Source organism: Tinamus guttatus, unplaced genomic scaffold (genome assembly GCF_059628265.1).
Source record: "Tinamus guttatus ecotype Peru unplaced genomic scaffold, ASM5962826v1 Tinamus_guttatus_pri_ptg000472l, whole genome shotgun sequence".
In the NCBI taxonomy this organism is placed as follows: Eukaryota; Metazoa; Chordata; class Aves; order Tinamiformes; family Tinamidae; genus Tinamus; species Tinamus guttatus.
The window spans coordinates 5,697,340-5,717,690 of record NW_028289006.1 but is presented as its reverse complement, the minus strand read 5'-3'; the positions used below and the strand labels follow the sequence as shown (position 1 = coordinate 5,717,690).

The following is a 20,351-nucleotide window of genomic DNA, read 5'->3' as shown; positions in this document are numbered from 1 at the left end:
GACAATCTGCTCATATGCTGTAATCGTCGAACAAAAGAAGCAGGTTTTGTGAGAAGGTGTCAGACTTGATTCTTAAATTATTTCTACTTACTTGTCAATGTTTGTTTTGAAGGTTAATTTGTGGATTTTCTTGGTTTGTTCTCACAGTAGCAAGACCATTACTTTATATTTTAAAAATGTTCTTTAAAGTCTGGAATAACCATTTGGAGGCTTTCAGTATTTCATCTACCTACTAAAACCGTCTTTAAACTCAAATCCCGTGTTTCATGCAGAAGCAAATTAAGAAAGCAAACGGAGAACTACATTAATTCATAAACTTACAGAGAACGGACTAAAATTCCTTGTAAGAGAAATGTGGAGTTGTATTTGCAAATATTAACTGCAGGGTTTTTTATTACAATTCATTGCAGATTCCCTTTTTCTTCCAGAATGAACATGCCAGTTTTACATTTGATGCTTGCGTCTTTTCTTAGAACTATTCTACATATAATTTTCAGCAATAGATATTATCTGTATCAAAGTAAACAGCATTAAGAATTAATTAATTCCAGCACTCCTATTAGTTACTTTTACGACAAAAAGAAATGTAAACGTGTAGGCGCTGCACAGTCACTTCCAACGTCACGATCTCACATGTGTTCTGAAAATTTCCGTGCTGTGTTGTACTACATGCTGGATGTGCCTTTAATAAAATACCGGTTTTAAGGAAGTTCATGACAAGTGTCGCCTATATTTTGTAATCGTTGAACTGTGTTTGATTTAAAGCTTCCAGTATTTACGTGGCTGTGAAGTCAGGAAATGTCCAAGGAGCCTAGCGGGCGGCGGGACCCCTCAGTGCTGCCGCTCGCCTTGTCCCGGGGCCACGAGGAATTCCTTTGGGAAAAGCCAGAGCCCCGGGCCGTGCCAGCCCCCTTCCCGGCCGGAATGCGAGGAGTCCGCGGATCCTGCTGGGATTCAGTGTGGCTGGGGCTGCAGTTTGGGCACCCTTCCCGTGCACAGCGTCCCCTCCCCGGCACTGCGGCTCCGGCACCGGCAGGGCCACGCGCTGGGAGGAAGGTGAGGAGGAAGAGCAAGGGAAGGGGCTGGCGCATGGGAAGGAGGCGGATGGCAGCGACTTGCAACACCCCCATCTGCGGCGCAGGCCACGGAGCTCTGGCCGCGCCGTCTTACGTTGTAAGTGTTTTTCGAGATACATCACACTGAGAAACGGTTTTTGTGCTGCTGCTTTCTGAAAATGACAGACAACCATATAACATATGTTCCTTTTTTTTTTTCCATCTTCATTTGAGAGGTTTTGTGAGAGATTTAACCAATTAGATGTGTTTTTAATAAACAAATCTAGATGCTCATATTTCTTTTCTTTTGTCCTTAAAGTTGGAATGCTGTCCTACAGACAATTGAAAACAGCATAGTCCTAATAGATTAAATCTGGTCGCACGAGTTTTAAAAAACACATTTTGGCTCTTGTTATCAGCAAAAACAAATTAGTGTGTAGAAAACAAGGAAAATATGTACATGCTAGCATAGAGCTTGACTCTAACTAGTATGAAGGACTCTCTTGAGAGCTTTTAAAAGATCTACTTATACTTGTGCAGTGTTTCTAAAAACATTCAGGACTTTTAGTTGATTTTTTTTTTGAAGTTTATGGGTAATTTAAAAATCTGGCATTCTGATCTGTAATAACCCACACATAAAAGAGAACAGCATTGTCGGAGGAGATGCTGCTCAGCTCGGTTCCCGCAGATTTGCACTGGCTGCTTTGAACTGAGCAGTTCACAAAACTGTGGCCTGAAGACTCCTGGTGATTCCCCACTCCGCAGAACCACCCTGAGGCTGCTGATAAGGTGAAGGTCCGACAGCAGCTCCGCAGCCTCTGGCAAATGTGTGGGATGAACAGGGCTCTGTTGGTCTAAAAAGTCTGGGAAATGCTCTTCTAGTCTGTGTAATTAGATCAGGTTAACTTCCAGACTTGAAAACATGTAGTAGGGATTGAATTGAACACAAACTGACTAAAATACATACATATATATACATATATATATATAAGCCAGTTTGAATATTTGAATATATATACTTATGAATATATATATATATATTATTGATATTTTTTTCCTAAACCTGGAACAGAATCAAACCTTTCTTTAGAAGTTTTGTTGAAGTTGGACCAGAGCAGCACTCGATCAACTGTAGTCAGAGGTGAACCTGAACAGAAGTGGAAAGAGAAGGTGAAGCGGTTTATGCCGTGCATGTAAAGCATCACCTGAGCACATCTTTATTCTGTAGCTGCAGGGTAAACTCAGAGCTTAATCAATAACTGACTCGTATTGGTAAAGATGAAACACTAGGAGTGCATTTCCAGTTTCCATTAGTCAATTTATAGTAAAAAGAAGCATTGGATTTTCCCTTTAATCAGACGGACACCTCTGCTGCCACCCTCATCCTCGCTAGGCTTATCTGTTTTCTCTTTGCCACTTGCTTTCTCTGCACGATGGCTCTGTTTAGGCTGTAAGCAAAGACATGATTAAAAACTGGCGATACTTCAGACAGCAAAATTGGAACTGTTTCACTTCAGTGGGAATCAGAGTGGCTCGGTACGTACCCGTATGCTGTTAGCTTTCTAAGATCTCCTTGGACCGTATAAAACAACCCTAATTGCCTCATCTGGCAAAAAGATACAGTAAAAGCTAGTGATGGAATTGCTTGTATTTATTTTCTATTTTAAGATGTAGGTACATTATCTGCAGTTAAGAGCAGCTGTCAGGATCCCAGTGCTGTAGTATTGCAAGTCTTCAAGCTGAGTCACTCCAGTTCTAGATATAGCACAGTTCCTTAGATTGTGACTATATCTGAAAAGAAAAAAAAAAAAAAGGAAATAAGAAAAATAATAAGCTAAGAAAGGAAACTTCCAGGAGCCACGCATCCTGTGATAAAGAATGATCCTATGGATGATTTGCAGTGTCCTCTGCTCCCTGGTGTCAGCCTGCATCGCTTACAAACGTTGCACCTTCTCACAGCCAGGATTACAAACTTCCCACGTGGGCTGGAAATCTAAAAACACCTCAGCCGTACTGGAGCTACAACAACAGCAAACTTCTTTTTGGTTAGAGTTGCTGATGATGACTTACTGTGTGGTTTCTCATGTGCCTTAATAATGTCATAGCAAATATTATCTTAATGCATCGGTTTTAAAAAAAACAATAGTGGTATTTAAAGTTTTTATGTGTGTAATCCTAGAAGTCTAACGTGTGCCTGAGGCAGAAGTATTTACGTTGGTTTAATGGATTTGTTGGAATGAGATATTATTTATCAATTATCTTAAACCAATTTAAATCCCTTGTATCAAGTTATTTATCTGGAAATAATCCTAAATAAACGGGTATGGTCAATTAAACTGCAACATTGTTTTAATACTGCCTAATAGGTAGCATTTCTGTGGAAATTGTACACACAATAATATATATATAATTTCTTTAAAGATTTCTTAAGTTTGGTGAACATCAAACTTTGCTTTTTAGACTGCGACTCACATTCTGTGTCCACATAAATTCTGGGCTTTGCTGTCAGCCACGGGGAAATCAAAGGGAAAGGATGCAAACTTCCCGCAGGTCCCTGAACGCACCTCCTTCTGCAACACCCTCAAGGTAAATACGCTACCAAGCAAACGCGGTGCGCCAGCTCTGTCGAGTAATACCCTCAGTTGTATTTCTCCAATGGCAACTATTTCCTGGGTACAGTATCTAACAAGGGCACGTAAAGGTTTCCGTAAATAACTTCAAGTATACTTAAATCTCCATGAGTAGCCTAAGAAGTGAACGCACAAGCAGGACTCACGCGGTGGCAACGTTTCCAGCAGCAGCAGCTCTCCTCTCCGCTGCTCTGGTTTCAAATATTCAGGTAAAACATGCGATGGAGAGCGGTGCTTTCATATTCAGTCGTACCAGAAAGCAAAACAAAGCAGGGGGGCACGGCATGGTGCGTAGCATGCAAAACGTGGAGGAAACAGGCTGGGCTGTACCTAGCCAAACGCTCCTCGGATACGAAAGTTTCAATTATTTAAGCTGTTCAGACGCAAGCAGTGAAACCCAGTATATTGCACATTCAATATGGTGTTGCTGTACGAGGAGATAATGCCAGCACCCGGACGAGGTTCGGCTGAGCGCATACTTGCAAATAGGAACCAGCACCCAGGTGTGCTGAGATCACCCGTTTCTGACGCCACAAGAACTCTGTTTTTTTTTTTTTCTTTTTTCAAGTTTATTTCTGATACAACACTTCCATTTTTTAAAGCCTGTTCAGAGGGTGAGAGAGCAGCAGGTATCCAATATGATCATGCCTGGAAGGGCACCTTCCTCATGGGAATACCTTCCATCCAAGCCCATTCTGTGCATGAAGCAGTGCCGGGGCCCAAGCTCTTGGCTCACCCTGGCCGTCAGGGCCAGTGCTCAGTCCTGCAAGATTTGGCCACTCAGCAAAATCCTGGCCGTGGGATGGGGCCACATTGTCCCAAAAACATCTGAACTGCACAGAGTACCAGCACGTATTGCTCAGAGCTGGCTGAAGCTCACATAGAGCTGGCCACAAGCACACTAGAAGTCCTATTCTTTCAGTATTATTATTTTCCTTTTGCTTGTCACAATGACTACTTCTTATTTATTTATTCTTGAAAGCTCAAATGACCCTGTGGTGTTGAGCTGGTTGGGCTGTGCGTCTGCAGTGCTGAGGCCGCTAATTTACGACCATTATAGAGGAACACAGTAAATAAGTAAATAAATAATCCTTGGGGAATAAAGACATTAGAGCATCATGTGTAGCTGACTTTAGGGTCCTAGTTTTCCTCCTATTCGAAGAGCAAAAGTCCCCACCTCAAGGCAAGTGGCCTCATGCCGAGAGGCCCCTTGGATATGAAAAAAAAAAAATCTACACACAAAAAAGAACATCAACAAACAGCCGCCTCTGGAAGCTGAGGCGGCGGCGGCGCCTAGCAGCCCTCCGCGCCAACGGCCGGGCTAACGGACCTAACGGCCACCCGGCGGGCGCTGCCCACAACAAACATGGCGGCGAGCGCCCGCCCTCGCCCTCAGCACGGCACTTCCGCGGCGGAGCGCGGCCGCTTCCGGCGGAGCCGCCTGCCTGCAACAAAGATGGTGCCGCCCGCGCCGGCCCCGCGGCCGCGCGGCCACCGCACGTAGCCGCCGCGCTGCCCTCCCGTAAGTAACGGGCGCGGGGGCCGGCACCGGGGCCGCGACCCCTTCGCCTCCCCCGAGCAAAATCATGCGAGGGGGCCGAGCGCGTGGCTGGCGGGCCGGGCCGGGCCCGGAGCGGGGAGGAGGCGGGACGGGGCGGTGCGGGACCGAGGCGCCTCCCCCGCCCGGGGGGCGGTGCGATACGCGGCTTTCATTGATACCTTTATTCATTTTATTTATAAGGTTTTTTTTCTTTTTTTAATATTATTATTATTTAGTAGCTTCCTCGCTCCCGGCTTTGGTGGGGCTGGCCTTATTCTCCCCGAGGCAGATGTAAGTGACAGCCTTGGCGTACAGGGAAGTGTTTGGTGTTCGGGGAAGCACAAACATGTTTCTAATAAAAACTAACTACGTAAATGTTTGTCTTAGGGGATTTTTTTTTTTAATTTAAGATCCATTTTTCCCTAATTCTTGGAAAGATTCTACATCACTGGATCCAGGGGGAAAAAAAAACAAAAACAAACAAACAAAACCCAAACAAACTTCCCCAAGTGAGTACAGAAACAAATGGAGGGTTGTGCTCATTCATCGTAACAAGGCTGTAGATCTCTTTAAAGTTTGCCTCGAGAACAGAAAGATGCAGTTTTGGAGTGAACCTGGGGAAGGCTTGAGCTAAGTCATGCTTTTATTTTGGAAGTAAATTAGAGCCTCACTTGTTTGCCCTCCTGCAAGCACCTGTATTGGAAGAGAAAGTAATCCCAGTGCTGGCCCTAGAGCATTACACACCAAAACCCTGATAAATTTCCCTGTCTGCCTTGGTTTGATTCTCAGCTCTGAACCAGCCCTTTCCTCCTCACGGAAAACACATATAAAGAAATACCCAAACTTAGAAAACAATCCCCAAAACTTTAAATATTAGGAAACCCTATAACCGTGGCCTCTGTGTTAAGAGGCCTGATGGACTGTAAAACCTTGGTTGTGCTCACACCAGTGTCAATAGGCCAAATGCCTGTTTCAGCAAAAATTCTCCTTTCAGATTCATAACCAGACAGGTGCAGGCAGAGATGCTTTGAAAAGGCCTTAATTTGAAAAGCGCTGACCACTTGGGCCAGTGATGAAGAAGGGCAACTGAAGAGGTGTTTTGAAATGCCAGAGGACTCGGTGTTCCCTGTTCTGTGCATGGGTGAGCCTCTTAGATGGCTCTTTTGACAAAGAATGAGATAGCAGGATCTTGTAGTGTCAGAAATTCTTCTGCCCCAGGAGAACCCGGTTCTCTGCCTCATTTGCTCTTCTGTCACCTTCTTTGCACTATCATCTCCTCCTGGAGTTTGATGCTGAGTCTGAGTTACACATAGCAAATTAGGCTCTTTTAAAAACACCTGCGCTAGGATAGTTGCTGTTTGATTCCCAGAGGGCCCTGGACAGAAGGCAGGTATTACAGAATTTAGTTTGGGGTGTCAGAAATCTACTGGCCACCATGACACTGGCATCTTTAGATGCAGTCCTCCTGAGGAAGTGCCCTCTAATGTTGCAGTCAGCATTTGGGGAAAGCTTCGTCAGAGAGTGGCCTTATCACGGGATGTCAAAGATGGGTTTTACTTGTCTCTGTCTCTCTTGGCCGTAAGCTCTTGCAGTCTGTCCAAAACGCCCTTTAGGGGCCTATATGTTTTGTTGAATGCCCACCCTGGATGATGGGGCCTTGGGAGTCAGCAAGCAAAAAGCTTTGAAAAAAAGCTTTGGAAATCTCAGATTCTCCATGTATCTTCAAGCTGCAGTATGGTTCCTGCAAGGTCTAGCTGTCGGAACAGCAGGTTATAGTTTAATTGTCAGAAATTCTCTCAGTAATCACAGTTGACACCTGACACACTTTTTTTTTTGGCTTCATGATTTAGTCATGAGAAAATATTTAATGGTATTACGCTGACATTTTCCTTTTCAAGTGCCATTAATGGGCCCGAGGATGTGTTTTGTCGGTAATGACTAGGCTAGATGTCTTGATTCAGTTCACGGCTCTGGGACCAACTCCTGATACTATCTGGGATGAGTCGCTTGGTCTCTCTGGTCTTTGATTCCTCTTCTGTAGAGTGGCTGTAAAATGCATCTTTTCCAGCTTTTGCCTAGTCAGTGTTATTCAAGTGAGATGGAAGCTGACAGAGGGCATCCGATTGCTTGCTATAAACGCCTTAGAAGGGTAAATACCAGGGAGGGAGAAGAGCTACTTAAGCTAAAGAACAGTTTTGGCAGAAAAACAAGGGCCTATAAATAGAAGATGAATAAACTTAAAATGGAAACTCAAAGAAAGTTTCTCATTATCAGATCAGTCAAGTTCTAGAACAGCTTTCCAGGATGAGTCAGGGGAGAGAATAGCTTGGGGTATAAGATGTACTTTAGTCCTTCTAAGATTAATGTACATTGCATAAGCCACAGCTACCTGCTGACTGTGTCACCTCTGTCTGTGCCGTTTCTGTCCGTCCTGCTGCATTTCCACTACTCTGGCAGAAGTATTGCAGCAGCAGTAACCATGTCAGAGACAGCAGTAACTGAAGTCAAGTGTGCATCTGGTTAATTTGTGTGTGGTGGTGGCGTGTAGAGGCTCTTATGAACTGGCAAACTCTAGCTGCTTCTGGTGTGGGCCTTGACCAGTTAGTGGATGGGGTTATTTGGCCTGGTGATTTGTCCCAACGAAGGACTAGTCTTCACAATGCCAAAGGTTCCCTTCCTGCCTAATACTTCCCTGTCTCAGATGCTAAAAGGCAGCTCTTCCTGGGAAATCTGAGCAGAAAGATGATGGCTGGGATGACTAATGGTTTTCCCAGGTTGGTGATTCTGACTTTTTGGCATTCCTTCTAGATCCTACCAGGTATCAAACATCACTTCCGGATGTTAGAGATGATTAAAGATAATCTCCATGAGCGTTCCCACTTCTTTTCTCACCTTCTAGGTTGGCAGATGGATGCCAGAGACAAGCAGCTTCTGCGCTCCCTGCGCCTGGAGCTCTGCACAGAGGTGCTCGTCGATGGACTCGTTATTCAGTATCTCTACCAAGAAGGGATTCTCACAGACAGTCACGTTCAAGAAATAAAATCCCAGACCACCAGCCAAAGGAAAACCATGATGCTCCTTGATATTCTTCCTACTAGAGGACCCAAGGCATTTGATGTATTCTTGGATTCCTTGCAGGAGTTCCCATGGGTTAAAGACAAGCTGAAGGCCAAGCGGAAGGAAATGACAGTAGAGGATCCTGCAGGTAAGGCCAGAATTGTTACTGCTGATGATCTGAAGCTTGTTCTCAGACCTGATTTTGAATGTCTTGAATGTGGCAGTAATCTCAAGTAATGGATCATGTAGGTACGGAGCATGATACCAGCGTAGGGCACAGCCCGAATTTCCTGGAAGGCAGCCAGATGCCAGGACGCATTGCGAAGTCTGGGGAGTGAGCAAGGCTGAGTTTCTGCATCCTGGCAGGCAGCAGCAGCAGCAGCTTCCATAAGGAAAGGCTGAGTTTGGAGAGTCTGAGATGTAGGACCCAAGGCTTGGACCGTAAAGAGCAGTTTTAACTAGCTGAACAGCAGACTCTTCACAATCCGCACCTAATTAATCTATGTTTTATGTATGTTGTAAGTGTTTCACTTCCCTATTGTTGATATTGGCAGGATTTTTATTTACTCGATTTTATTATGGTTTTAATAGTTTTAATTTAGTGGCGTCTACTAATTTAGAACTATGTAGGTTCCTATGTGTATCAGAGAACAAATGTCTAGGGTTATTACCTCCAAAATTACTCGCTGTTGCTTAACTTTAAAAAGAGCTTAGGAGCTAACAGATTTAGTGGATGTTACATAATCTTATTTAGTCAAATCTCTTATTTTCTGACATTTAGATGTATTTCTAAAACAGCTTTCTGAGCTTGCTGTTTTAACACTGAAGTAGTCCTCACTTTCTCAGCAGCCGGATTAACTTCTCTTTTTTCTACCTCAAATCACACCTGATTTGGATTTGATCTTACTGTGATGCACATGGTGTGAGTTTTCCTGTGTTAGTGTGTTTTGCATGAGCCTCTAAACTTGTGAAGATGTGTTACTAGGAACACCCCGCGTGCCTGCCTCTGAGTTAGCTGCGCACCCAAGGATGTTTTGTCAAGATCTGCTGGACAAGTATGATGTTGTCTTACCTTAGGACATTTTAAATGGAATATTATGACAGCTTTTCTTTCTGCTCAACCTGTATGAGATCATTTTATGCTTGCTCCCAGCTGCAGAACAGTGTTTAAAAAAAAAAAAAAGAAATTTTTGGAGAATAAATATGTGCCTCCCATAGGTGAAAATGCTGAGTTCTCAGCACATTGCAATCCTGCGGTATTGAAAGTGTTGGAAAAGATCTTGTTGATATGACGAATCCTGTCATGCTAATAATATTCTGGGTTTGCCTTACAAATCAGTGTGTTTGCAAGCTGCTGGTTCAGCTTTTGAATAACGGCTACGGTTCCACAAGCACAGACACACAAGGCCACCGAGTACACTCAAGGTTACCTGCTTTGTTACTAGAAAAATAGTTTCAGATGTGTATTCTTTGGACTTGTTTGTGGATTGTTTCTTCCCATTCTTGACAGTTTATGACTAACATGCTGTATTTATGCATATCAGGTTCTCTGGTTTCGTGTGGGTTGACTGTACCTGATAATCCTATTGCCAAATTTTACGTGTAAGCTAGAAAAGACTTCCAGATTAGATCAAAGGTTACCATGATTTTTACTGTGGCAATACAGAATATGAAAACAGGGTAAGAGGCAAATAACCAAGTCAGTTTTCATATTTTGCACATTCTTTAGGAGCACCACCTGTCCCTTAATAAATGATGAATGCCTGAAGCTAAATGAAAATGATGGGGATGTCCTCAGTGCTGTTTGCATGAGAAAAAAAAATGTGGATTGGGATAAAAAAGCCTCACTTTGCATTCTGAACAACAAGCTTGTAAGCTTTTGTCTCAGTAGCGCACTTGAGCATATGCTTTACTTCCAGCATGGAAAAAGCCATTGGCTCTAATAAAACTATGAGCATGCCTAAAATTACATTCCTAAGTGCCATGCTAGATAACTTAACTTCTACCTTACTGGAAACTGTTCTTGTAAATGATTTGTCACTGGTGATTTATTTTAAAGAATCCCTTTGTAATGAAAAGAGCCTACTAAATAAATACACATTACTTCTTTTAAAAACTACAATACTTTTAAAATCAAAATGGATTTTTATGGCTTTTAAATCTTTAAATCTTTATTTCTCTGAATCATACATACTTATGGAAATAGCCTGCCTGCTGTTCACTTGTTTGTGCTCAGTTAAAATTCTGTTTACTCAAGCAAAGTATCCTCAGTTTTTGCAGATCTTTTGCAGGATGGCATGTTATTCCTTGAAGAAAGGCTTTATTTTATAGTCTCTTTCACTTCTAAAGGACTGTATGTAGAAGTTTTAAATTCACTATTAGCTTTCCTCTACCTGAGCATGAAAACTGTGGCACCTGCACAGTGTTTTTTTTTTTTTTTTTCTTTTTCATGTAGGCCTTTGGATTCTTGTGCATCTTTTTCAGAGAGATCAGGCTTGCTATCTTTGACTTAGCTGAGAAATATATTTTGGATCCCAGGCAAATAAAATCACAGCTGTACTTGATAAATTTTTAATTTGTTTTCTTTCAGTAGTTAAAAAACAAAACAAAACAGCAGAAACCAAGCACAGAAATTTTAGAAGGAGGACAGAAATAAAAACATCTTTAGTGACATTTTCTAAGAGCCCTGTAGTTAATGGTCTGGTGGACTGAGCAGCCATGGAATGAAATCCAAACTCTGTGACCTAAACAAGACGCTGCCACTGACTCATTGTGAGGGTTTGGGCAAGTGGTTCTGAGCCAATGGATTTATCAGTTCCCAACTCGTGTAACTCCGTATCATGTTCACGGAGCAGCACAGAGCGTGTCTGTAAGTGAACCCCAGATTCACCCCAGAGTATGCTGTTTGCTGTTTGTGAATAAATGAACCTTAAAAAAATTGATATCCTGAGTTTTATTGCTGACTCTCATTTTGACTTAAAAATTACAGTCATGCTTGCTACCTGCTGTTGTTACAACAGGCACAGAAGACCCTAATCCCGCAGAGCTCAAGGACTGGAGTTCCCACTGGAACAAGTGGGTGCCTTGCAGGCACAGCAGGGCTGCTTGTGGCTGTATAAATTCACCAGAGACCCAAGATTGCTTCCCCGTGCTTGTGTACTGTGTCCACGTGACAGCCTGTCGACTAGCATCAGTTTCCTCCCCTCTCTTTCTGCCGGATGGTCAGGGCTTCAGGGAACCTTTTCTTAAGGTTGGGGAAAACAGGATTACAAAACCCAGAATTGTCAGGAGGGAAATCCAGAGTAATGTGCTTTGGAGGTAACTATTAGTGACTTAAAATAGTTGAATTTCAAGATGATTGGGTATGTTTCTTGCTTAAGAGCTTAGAATAAAACAGTTCAGCCTGTGCGTAGTAGCTCTGCAAGGCTTATAAATCATTGTAAACATCAAACCACAGCGTGAGGTTCTGCTTTTGAAGATAAAAATTTCCACTGTGGTAAGAGTTAACGAAAGTACTGCAAGTCTGTCCCATTAGGGAAAGACTGTTCTGGTTTTTCTGCTCTAGTTCAGCTAACTTTATGCCTTTGTCAGGAGCATAAATCTTCAAAATAGTGTTATAATTCCTATGAAAGACTACAGCTGTTGGCAACAAAATTCCATTCTTTCTAGGAACAGCAAACAGTTACTCAATATTTTTTACACTGAGCAAAAAAAGAAAGTAAGCTTTGAAGGTGTTTATCAGAGTGACTTTGCTCTTTGCTCAAGATTTCTTTTTTTGGCCAAGGTATTATATTTCTACATATACTATATGTTGCTATAAAAAGACTTATCTCTAGAAATGTTAGTACTGCCCATCTTTGGTGGTATAGATTATTTCTTCACAGGAAATAACATGCTGAGAAAGAGAAAAATCTGAGATGCTTTGTTTGCCAGGAGAGTTCAGCAGCAGCAGCAGCAGCAGTTGTGCCTGGCAAACGCTAGTGAATGTGGGGCAGGGAGTCGCAGGGGATCGTCTCGAGGAGGCACTTCTGTCACAGCGAGGCAAGGGCCGTTTTCTAACGCACGATCTGTGTTGTACCTCGCTGGGGACTGCATGAGGGTCTTGCAGGCGTAAGTGGGGTGGGCTTTCTGGTCCTGTTTTGATGTGGTTGGGTTTTTTTTTTTTTTTTTCCCAGGGACATGTGAGGAGTGAGTGTCCTGGTATACCTATAGGAAGCTCCGTGTTGTGTAACGTTTTGGATGAGGCATGCAAGCACAAAACAAAGCAAAACATGTGCCCTCGCTGCGCAAGCATTCCTTCCTTCCCCCCTCGCTCCCCCTCGCCCGGCCCCAGCTTTCCCAAAGTCCTTTTTCCACAGCTGCCTTGAAGATTTCTAGGAATTCTGATCCCAGTGCGACAGCATTAGGGCACGGGGAAGGTTCGCATCTCCTCTTACCTTTTGTTGCCTGCTTCCTGCCCGCTTCCTAGCCTGCTTCCTCTGACCCCTAACGTGGTGAGGAGACAGCCTGGTCCCTTTCCTTTTCCATTTGGCTGTCACATAGGAGAGCGGCTGATGAATTCTTTTTCTCTCTCTCTAAAATGGTGGACAGAAGAGGGTGTTTTTTTTCCTCTTTCTTCTCTTTCCCTCCCCTCTCTTGTATGATCCAGTGACAGAAGGGGGAGTTTCTTCCCATGTTTGTCTGAAGGAAAGGGACGGGCTTAGCAGCCTTGGCCACACTGGACTGACCTGGAGAAGAAGGAATGCCCTCGTGCCATATCCCAGTGCCTGAAGGCTGGAGAAAACGCTCTGCAGCGCTCTTGAGAGATTCAAATACATCCTTGCAGGAGCATTTCCCAAACTCTTTTCCATACTCCCAGCTCCTCTGAAAATCGGGTGTTACATTTACGGCTTTGGCTTTGCTCCTGACCGCAGAGAGATCTGTGAAGTCTGGCCTGCGCGGTCTGCGCACACTCCATAAACAGCACGCATCATGATATGGATAAGCAATCAAGTTCCCTGGGTCTGCAGAGCATGCTGTGTATACAGGTCAGCCTGAATGTGTGTCAGTATGAACACAGGATCTCTTTCATAGCCTAGGGAGTATTTGGTTTGTTGCTTTTTTTTGCCATGTAAATAAATAAGCAGCTGTGTTTATGCTACTTACATTTACATTTTTTGCTTTGGGATGCCTGGATCGTAGGCAACACTGATAAGAACTTAGTATTTTCTGCCCTGTCTCAAACTGTTTCCTTCAGATAAATTAACAGAAGGAGATAACCACAGTTGGTATTGTCCTTGGTGACACGGATGCACAAAGCTAGTAATAATAGAGATTTAATAACAGGTATGGTGCCCCGGGAACAGGAGAGGAAGGCTGTGTCCTGGCAGGGGCAGTGGTTGGAGCAGCTGTGCCTGATCTCATACCAGTGCTCATCACTCTGAGCCGCTGCTGCTGGGAGAGAGCGATGGGTGACAGTGCTCGAGGGCTCCCTTATGCAGAGTACGGAGGCATCCGTGACTTCCAAGGTTTACTGCTACGCCAGGCCTAAATCCAGGGCTAGGAGAGATTGCTAGGAGCAGCCTATGGACTTTGCCAGGGTAGACCTTCAGCACATGAAGGATGATGACAGGGACCAGCAAGCCAGAGTGAAGGGATGGAGCACAAGCGATGTTCTCCACCACCTTGTCATTCAAGGGGAATAGTGTGGGCAGGAGTGGGGACGTCCTGCAGGTTATCTGTGCTCCTGGTGGCATGACCCCTACTTGGGACTCTGGAACCACAAGACACTTTTCAAGAAATGAAGACTATAGGAACAGATGGGATCTACTTGACTGTGTGGGGCAAAACATCTTTATGGGCAGGCTTGGTAGCCATGAGGAGAGATTTAGATTAGTTTCGTCAGGTCAAGGAGACCAAAGCATGCAGATAAATGTCAGATGTAGACAAGGGGACATGGCAAGTGATGCTCTCGCACGGCCTCCAAGAAAACAGGGCAACACTCTTAAGTGCTTCTCCGTCCTCCCCAGCACAGGAAACAAGTGACAGAAAGTGGAAGTCCACACACAGTTGCAGATCTGCATCACTGGATTTGCACAGATGTGGTGGGATGGCTCCTACGACTGCAATTGTGTAGTGGGTGGCTTTAGGCCCCAAGGAAGATACTGCAGTCTATGCAAAGGGGTGTCTCCAATGCACACAGCTTTGCTATGGTGTGGTGACCACATGGGTCAAGAACTTTTGGATTAGAATCAGAGGGGAGGCCAGTAAGGGGTGTGTTGTGGTGGTATCTGTTACAAGACTGCCTGATCGAAAAAGAGAGCCTGGAGAAAAGAAGGCTTTGGGAGGACCTACAACTGCAAAGAAGTTATCAAGAAAGGATGGATCCAGGCTCTTCCAGTGGTGCATGGTGGGAGGATGAGAGATGGTGGGCGTGAGCTGAAAGGAGACGTTCTGAGTGGATTTATTTCCCCATAAGGATAATCAAACAGTGTAGCAGGAGCACGGAGAGAGTGCAGTCGCCATCCTTGGAGGTTGGCAAGATTTGGCTGGAAAAAGCCATGAGCAGACGGTCTGATTTCACAGCTGATCCTGCTCCTGACCAGGAGGTTGCTTGCTGAGGTCCCTTCTGACCTAAATTGTCCTTGAATTGCATAAGAAAGAATTGCTTAGGGTTGTGATCATTAATGTCGGTCTTGGCTGCCGTTACTGTGAAGAGCTAAGGCTTAAGATGCTGAGGGAAGTGAGGAAGGCGAGTAGCAGAGTCAAGATCCAGGACTTCAGCTGGTTCATGAAACTGCTTGGTGGGAACATGTAGGAGATGGCTCTGAAGGTAAAGCACCCAGGAAACCCTACTGATTGTCAAGGAAAACCTCTACAAAGCACAGAAATAGTCTGTTTCACAGTGCAGGAAAATCAGCTGCCATGGCTGGAGGCCGGTTAGGCTGAGCGAGGAACTCTCAATTGAGCTCACATTCTGAGAGGAATTTTCTAGGAGACGGAAGGTGGCCCAGGAAGTAGCCAGGATAGAGTACCCAGGAGTAATGTAGAAGCATTTTATGGATATGTAGGGATAGAATCGTGAAGGCTCGTTTCATCTGGGTTTGAAACTGAGCAGGGATACTGAGGACAACAAGCTGGGCTTGTGCAGGAAAACTGCAGGGAAAAGAAGACTAAGGAAGATGTTGGCCTGTTGCTAAATGCAGCAGCAACCCCCCATGAAGGACACAGAAGAGGCTGAGGTGCTCGACGCCGGTTTTGCCAGGGCCTTTCTGCTTAAACTCTCTCCTAGATCTGCATGGTCTCTATGCCAAGTGGTGGAGATTGCGTGAGGGAGAGGAGTAGAGGAGAGTAGAGTTAGGAGCTAAGTACACTGGAAATACACACGTCCAGGGAACTGGATGGGATGCAGCTGAGGGTGTGGAGACAGCCAGCCAATGACTTTGAGAGGCTGCTCTCCGTCATGTTTGATAGCTTTATGGCAAGCCATAAAGTGCACGAAAGCAACAAAGTGACTGGGAACGTGGATTTACCCCAGATAAATCATGCCCGACCAACCCGATTCTTGCCTTCTATGACAAAATGACTGGCTCTGTGGGTGAAGGGAGTAGACAGCATTTACCTTGACCTAAGCAAGGCTTTCAGCAGTCTCCCATAGCATTCCTGTGGCAAGCTGGAAAGGCACAGACAGAGAAGGGTAGGCCAGGAAGGGATTCTGATTGCAGTCTTTGACTAATACAGGTTTACTGAAAACATGAAGTCAGACTCTCAACAAAGGGAAAAGAAGCAACAGCCACAAGTTGCAGCAAGAGAAATTTGAATCAGAGATACAGGGGGAAAAAAAAAAAAAGGCATGAGAAGTTAAGCACAGGCCAGCAGATGTTGTGGCTCAAACAGGGTACCCCAAGAGGTTGTAGAGTCTCAGTTCCTGGAGATAGACAAAACTCAGTAGGACAAGACCTTGAACAACCTTATCAGACTTTGAATTTGGCCCTGCTTTGAGCAAGAGGTTGGACTAGATGACCTCCTAGGGTCTCGGCCAACCTACGTTTTTCTGTGATTCTATAAGCTTGGCACCATGCTGTGTACTCAGAATAAACTGTGGGGTTTAATCCAAGACACAACTGACGCTGACATAGGGCACTTTAGGTATGTCTAGTCCAGAGTGGGAATGTGCTTTTTAAGTGAATTGGAACATTTGAACTGGATTTCTTTCAGGTGAAACTAAAGAGGAGAATGAGCCCCACGTTCTAATGGAGTCCAGAAAGGCAGAATGGAGCCAGTCAGAAGTGAAACTCCTAACTGTGTAAAGGCTGCATGTTGGATCCTCAGCACAAACTGATTCAGTCTGTAGGTCCTCTCCTTCTGCTCTGCACTGCTTGCTGGTAGAGGTGATGAGGTGGTTTTGTCAATACCTGAAATCTTGAAATCTTTTCTTTGCAAAATACGGTATTAATGATACCAGAGATGTTGCTGCTGCAAATAAATGCATATTTTCTTTGCTTGTTTAGGTATAATGATGGTCTTGTCTTAGGGCATATTCTAAATAGCTTGTTCTAAATAGCTTATGAAGTTTATTACCTGCAGTTTTCCATTAGACTACATATCTTAATTCTCTCTCTCTTAATTCTCTTAATTCTCTTCTCAACTTTTTATTCTTTGAGATGCACCATAAATGCATGCCAGGATCTTTTACTTCCATAAAAATAGCCGCGCTCCTCCATGATCCTTGAGATCTCTTGTTAATTGTTGCCATCTTCCCACTCTTGGGCTTGTCTTGGGATGTGGCAAGGAAGCTGTTGAAAATGTTTTGTTCAGACAATAATAATTGCTTTCCAGAACAGAGGGGAAACTTTCCTTAAAGGACCCAATCCTGTGGCTTGATATAGGCAGTGGGTAAACATGAAAAAGTGAGATGCAGTTTTTATTTTTGCATTGTGTGTCAGTACAGGCTGGATGCTTGTTGATACTAATTAATGGCCTTTGTGGCCTACATGTATACAGTGATATATGGACCAGAGTAACTGAGAGAACTTCCTATTTCAGACTTGTTAGACTTCTTTTGACAAATATTTTTTTCATGAATATTTTCCTTCAGAGCTGGCCAGCTCTTATTTTACCATCTCCTGAATTGCCTTGGAGCACCATCTGAAACTGTGTGCTTAATTGCTGTTATTTCCCCCGCAGAGAGACAGTCTATTGTCTTTTCCTTAAGATTATGAATACTGGTTTTGAAAAGCAACCAAACAGCAAACACACCCACCTTAGCTTGCATGTGCTGGGGAGGCTGCGCGGCTGTCTGGAGCCAGGAGAACTGTTAACTCGTGGCTTGCAGTGGAAGTCTGTTTCCGCTGCCGTCACCAGCCAGACTCCTGTGTCCCACTTGAGCGGGACATGGATTTTGCCACTGATAGCTGAATTTTTTGATTTTATTTATTTATTCAGTGAAGGAATGGATACTTATGCTGTCCTCCACATACTGACATGACAGCATGCCTTGACCTACATAGAAAAATCATTTCTGCAGATACAAAGCTATTAGGAATTCAGACTCTGGGCTTCTATGGCTTTTTTTTTTTTTTTTTTTTGCATTGCCTGAGAATATCAGCAATGATATGGCTGCCTTGTCCCTGAAAATGTGTGACTTGTGTTACACAGGTCATGAAGCGCTCTAAGATACAGTTAACTTGTGGTTACTGCATCCTGAGGGTCCTCCCTGCCTTGCCACGTGCACCTGAGCTCTCCTTCCAGGTTTGCGTGCTCGTTTTTACTGACACGTGTTCATACAGGTGAGAACTGGAGCACCCAAGTGTAACTCGCCACAGCCTCAGAGGGTCACAGCTGCTGTCTGTCTTGTTGGGAGGTTCAGGGTTTCTGTGCAAGGCTTGAGAAGCCGGTTGTTGCCTCTCTGCAGTCTCCTGTGTCCGGAGAGCCTGTTCTGTTGCTCCTGCAACGCGCAGCTCCCGCGCTCTGCCGCTTTCCTTTCCCAAGCTTTCCGTGTGCCGTTGCTGTGTCTGCAAACAGGTTTGTGTTCCTCTGCATCCCAGCGCGCTGGCAAGGAGTCGTGCGTGTGTTTGGACAAGCACCTCTGTTTCACAACAGTGGGAACAGAAGCGCAGCCTCCGTGTTCCTTCCAATATACCTTTCAAGAAGGAGCGGGTGTGATTTATACTACGCCATTGGCGTGTACGGAAAATAAGCCTTAATGCATCAGGTCAGAGGGAATGAACTGCCATGAGAGCACCACTGCTCCTGGCAACCTTCTTAATCTGAGCGTTTCACCACCTTGTCTGGGGTTTTCTAAACTACTTCTTGTTAACCCAAATCAACACCAGCCTCCTCTCCACCAAGGTCAGGGCTAAGCTTCCCTTGACTTTCAAGAAGGCAAACGGAGTCCTGTGCTGCTGCTTTTGAAAGTCTTACCTTTCATTTGTACTTAATGATGTGTTGAGCTCTTTAATGAACAGCTTGTTTGGGTTTGGGCTCTTTCTAGTAAAGCCTGCGCTGTGAATGAGCGAAGGGACCTTCTGGAGTTTTGAACAGGTTCAGGGTAACCAGCTGAGCTGCCAGAACTGGGGTTTCCCACTTGCTGCAGTAGGAGCTGAGCTTCCCTAATGGACAGCTCATCCCATCTTTATGGAATGGCTCCTCAGCAAAATAAAACCCAGTTAAAAAGGAAAAAACCCTGTTTCCCAGTCTCCCTGTGTAAAGGATTTTTTTAAATATGCTTTTATTTACTGTGGCTGATGGCCATGCTTGCTTAGCTCTTCCAAATGGCAAGACCTTTTCTTTGTGCCTATCTCTTCAGTTTAATTAAAAAGCCATACTTTTCCCTGTGATCCAGTTCTGCCGTGTCCCATGTGAGGCCAGTTCCTCCTTCTCTCCCAAGCGGTGATTGCTGTTGGTAGGGTTGCCAGAGTCTCTTGTCACGGATTCCTCATTCTCCATGTTCCTGATGATCGGAGAAGTTAAAGCACTTGTTTTAAGTAAGGTCACAGGTAGAAGTGCTCATGGGAATTACTTTAGAGTTCTTAGGAAGTTGCACTTGGAGGCACCTGACTCCAAAACACAAATCTTCAAATCTGCTCCGGAGCTGCCATCTCCGCCCAGAGCGCCTGTGCCACGCAAGTTCCCCGGGCTCTGAAAGGGCTGCTCCGGGCATGTCCCGGGCTGCAGCTTGGGAGCAGCGGCGTTCTGGCACGAGGGTTCAGTCCTGTCTTGCTGGAGGGTTTTTTGCATGGAATAATGGAGTATGACTCCATCGTATGACAGCAAGGAGACTGCCTTGGGACTCGGTCAGGATGTGACCTCTCCCCATCAGCTGTTTTGTGAAGCTGTGGTAGAGCCTCTACCAAGGACTCCAAGAGAAGGCTTGAATCTTTTATCTTGTCTGGTGGAAGGTGCTTCCCAGCACCTGAAAGGAACATATCCCAGTCCTAGAAAGAAGTAAGATAGGGTTGAAGATCCTTTCCTGCGTGTTTCATAACCTGCTTCATATGGGCTGGTTTAGGCAGCTCCCAACTGGGTGTGCTGGCTTTTGTGAATCCCTTGCTTAATGCACTTAACTCTCTCAGAAATTGTACGTGGATTTTGGTGGAATAATTCAAAGCTATCCTGGATGAAAGGGCTTGATGATAACCCTGTGTCTCCACTTTGCATCTGAAACCAGAGAAATGACCTTGCAACTGAGAGTCTCATTTTCATTTACGGCCATCCTAGTTATCATATCTAACAATAAAACTGCTCAAGTAAGTATATGATCTCCCATCTCCTATGCAAAGGATTTCATTTCACTCGTTTATTTATGTTGTACATACGTTAGGGATTTTTCAATCCACAGCATTGTTAATGGGAAGACCATAGGAAAGACAGACATGCACAATGCCTCCTTAGCACAAATGTCTACCCTTTAGTGACTAATAGCAGATCCGTGTTTATACAAAAAATAATATAAAATTAAGATGCCCAGCCACTAGCGTTAATCTCATACACTGCCCACTTTCAAGGTCTGGAAGGAACTCCTCAGTAAAGACTGAGGAGGAGATGGATATTTTACATGGTTTTTACTGCCCTGAATTTACATTGAACACC

General features: G+C 44.5%; 1 protein-coding gene across 1 annotated transcript in view; it reads left to right on the top strand.

Annotated features, from left to right (window-relative positions):
* The first annotated feature begins 5,126 nt into the window (after positions 1-5,126).
* The window catches only part of CRADD (CARD and death domain containing adaptor protein), a 340,232-nt gene continuing 325,007 nt past the window's right edge, over positions 5,127-20,351 (top strand). Inside the window, exons 1-2 of the mRNA XM_088532939.1 lie at positions 5,127-5,207; positions 8,125-8,430. Of these exons, the coding sequence (XP_088389065.1) occupies positions 8,133-8,430 (298 nt within the window). The 5' untranslated portion in view covers positions 5,127-5,207; positions 8,125-8,132. The remainder of the gene's footprint in view (positions 5,208-8,124; positions 8,431-20,351) is intronic.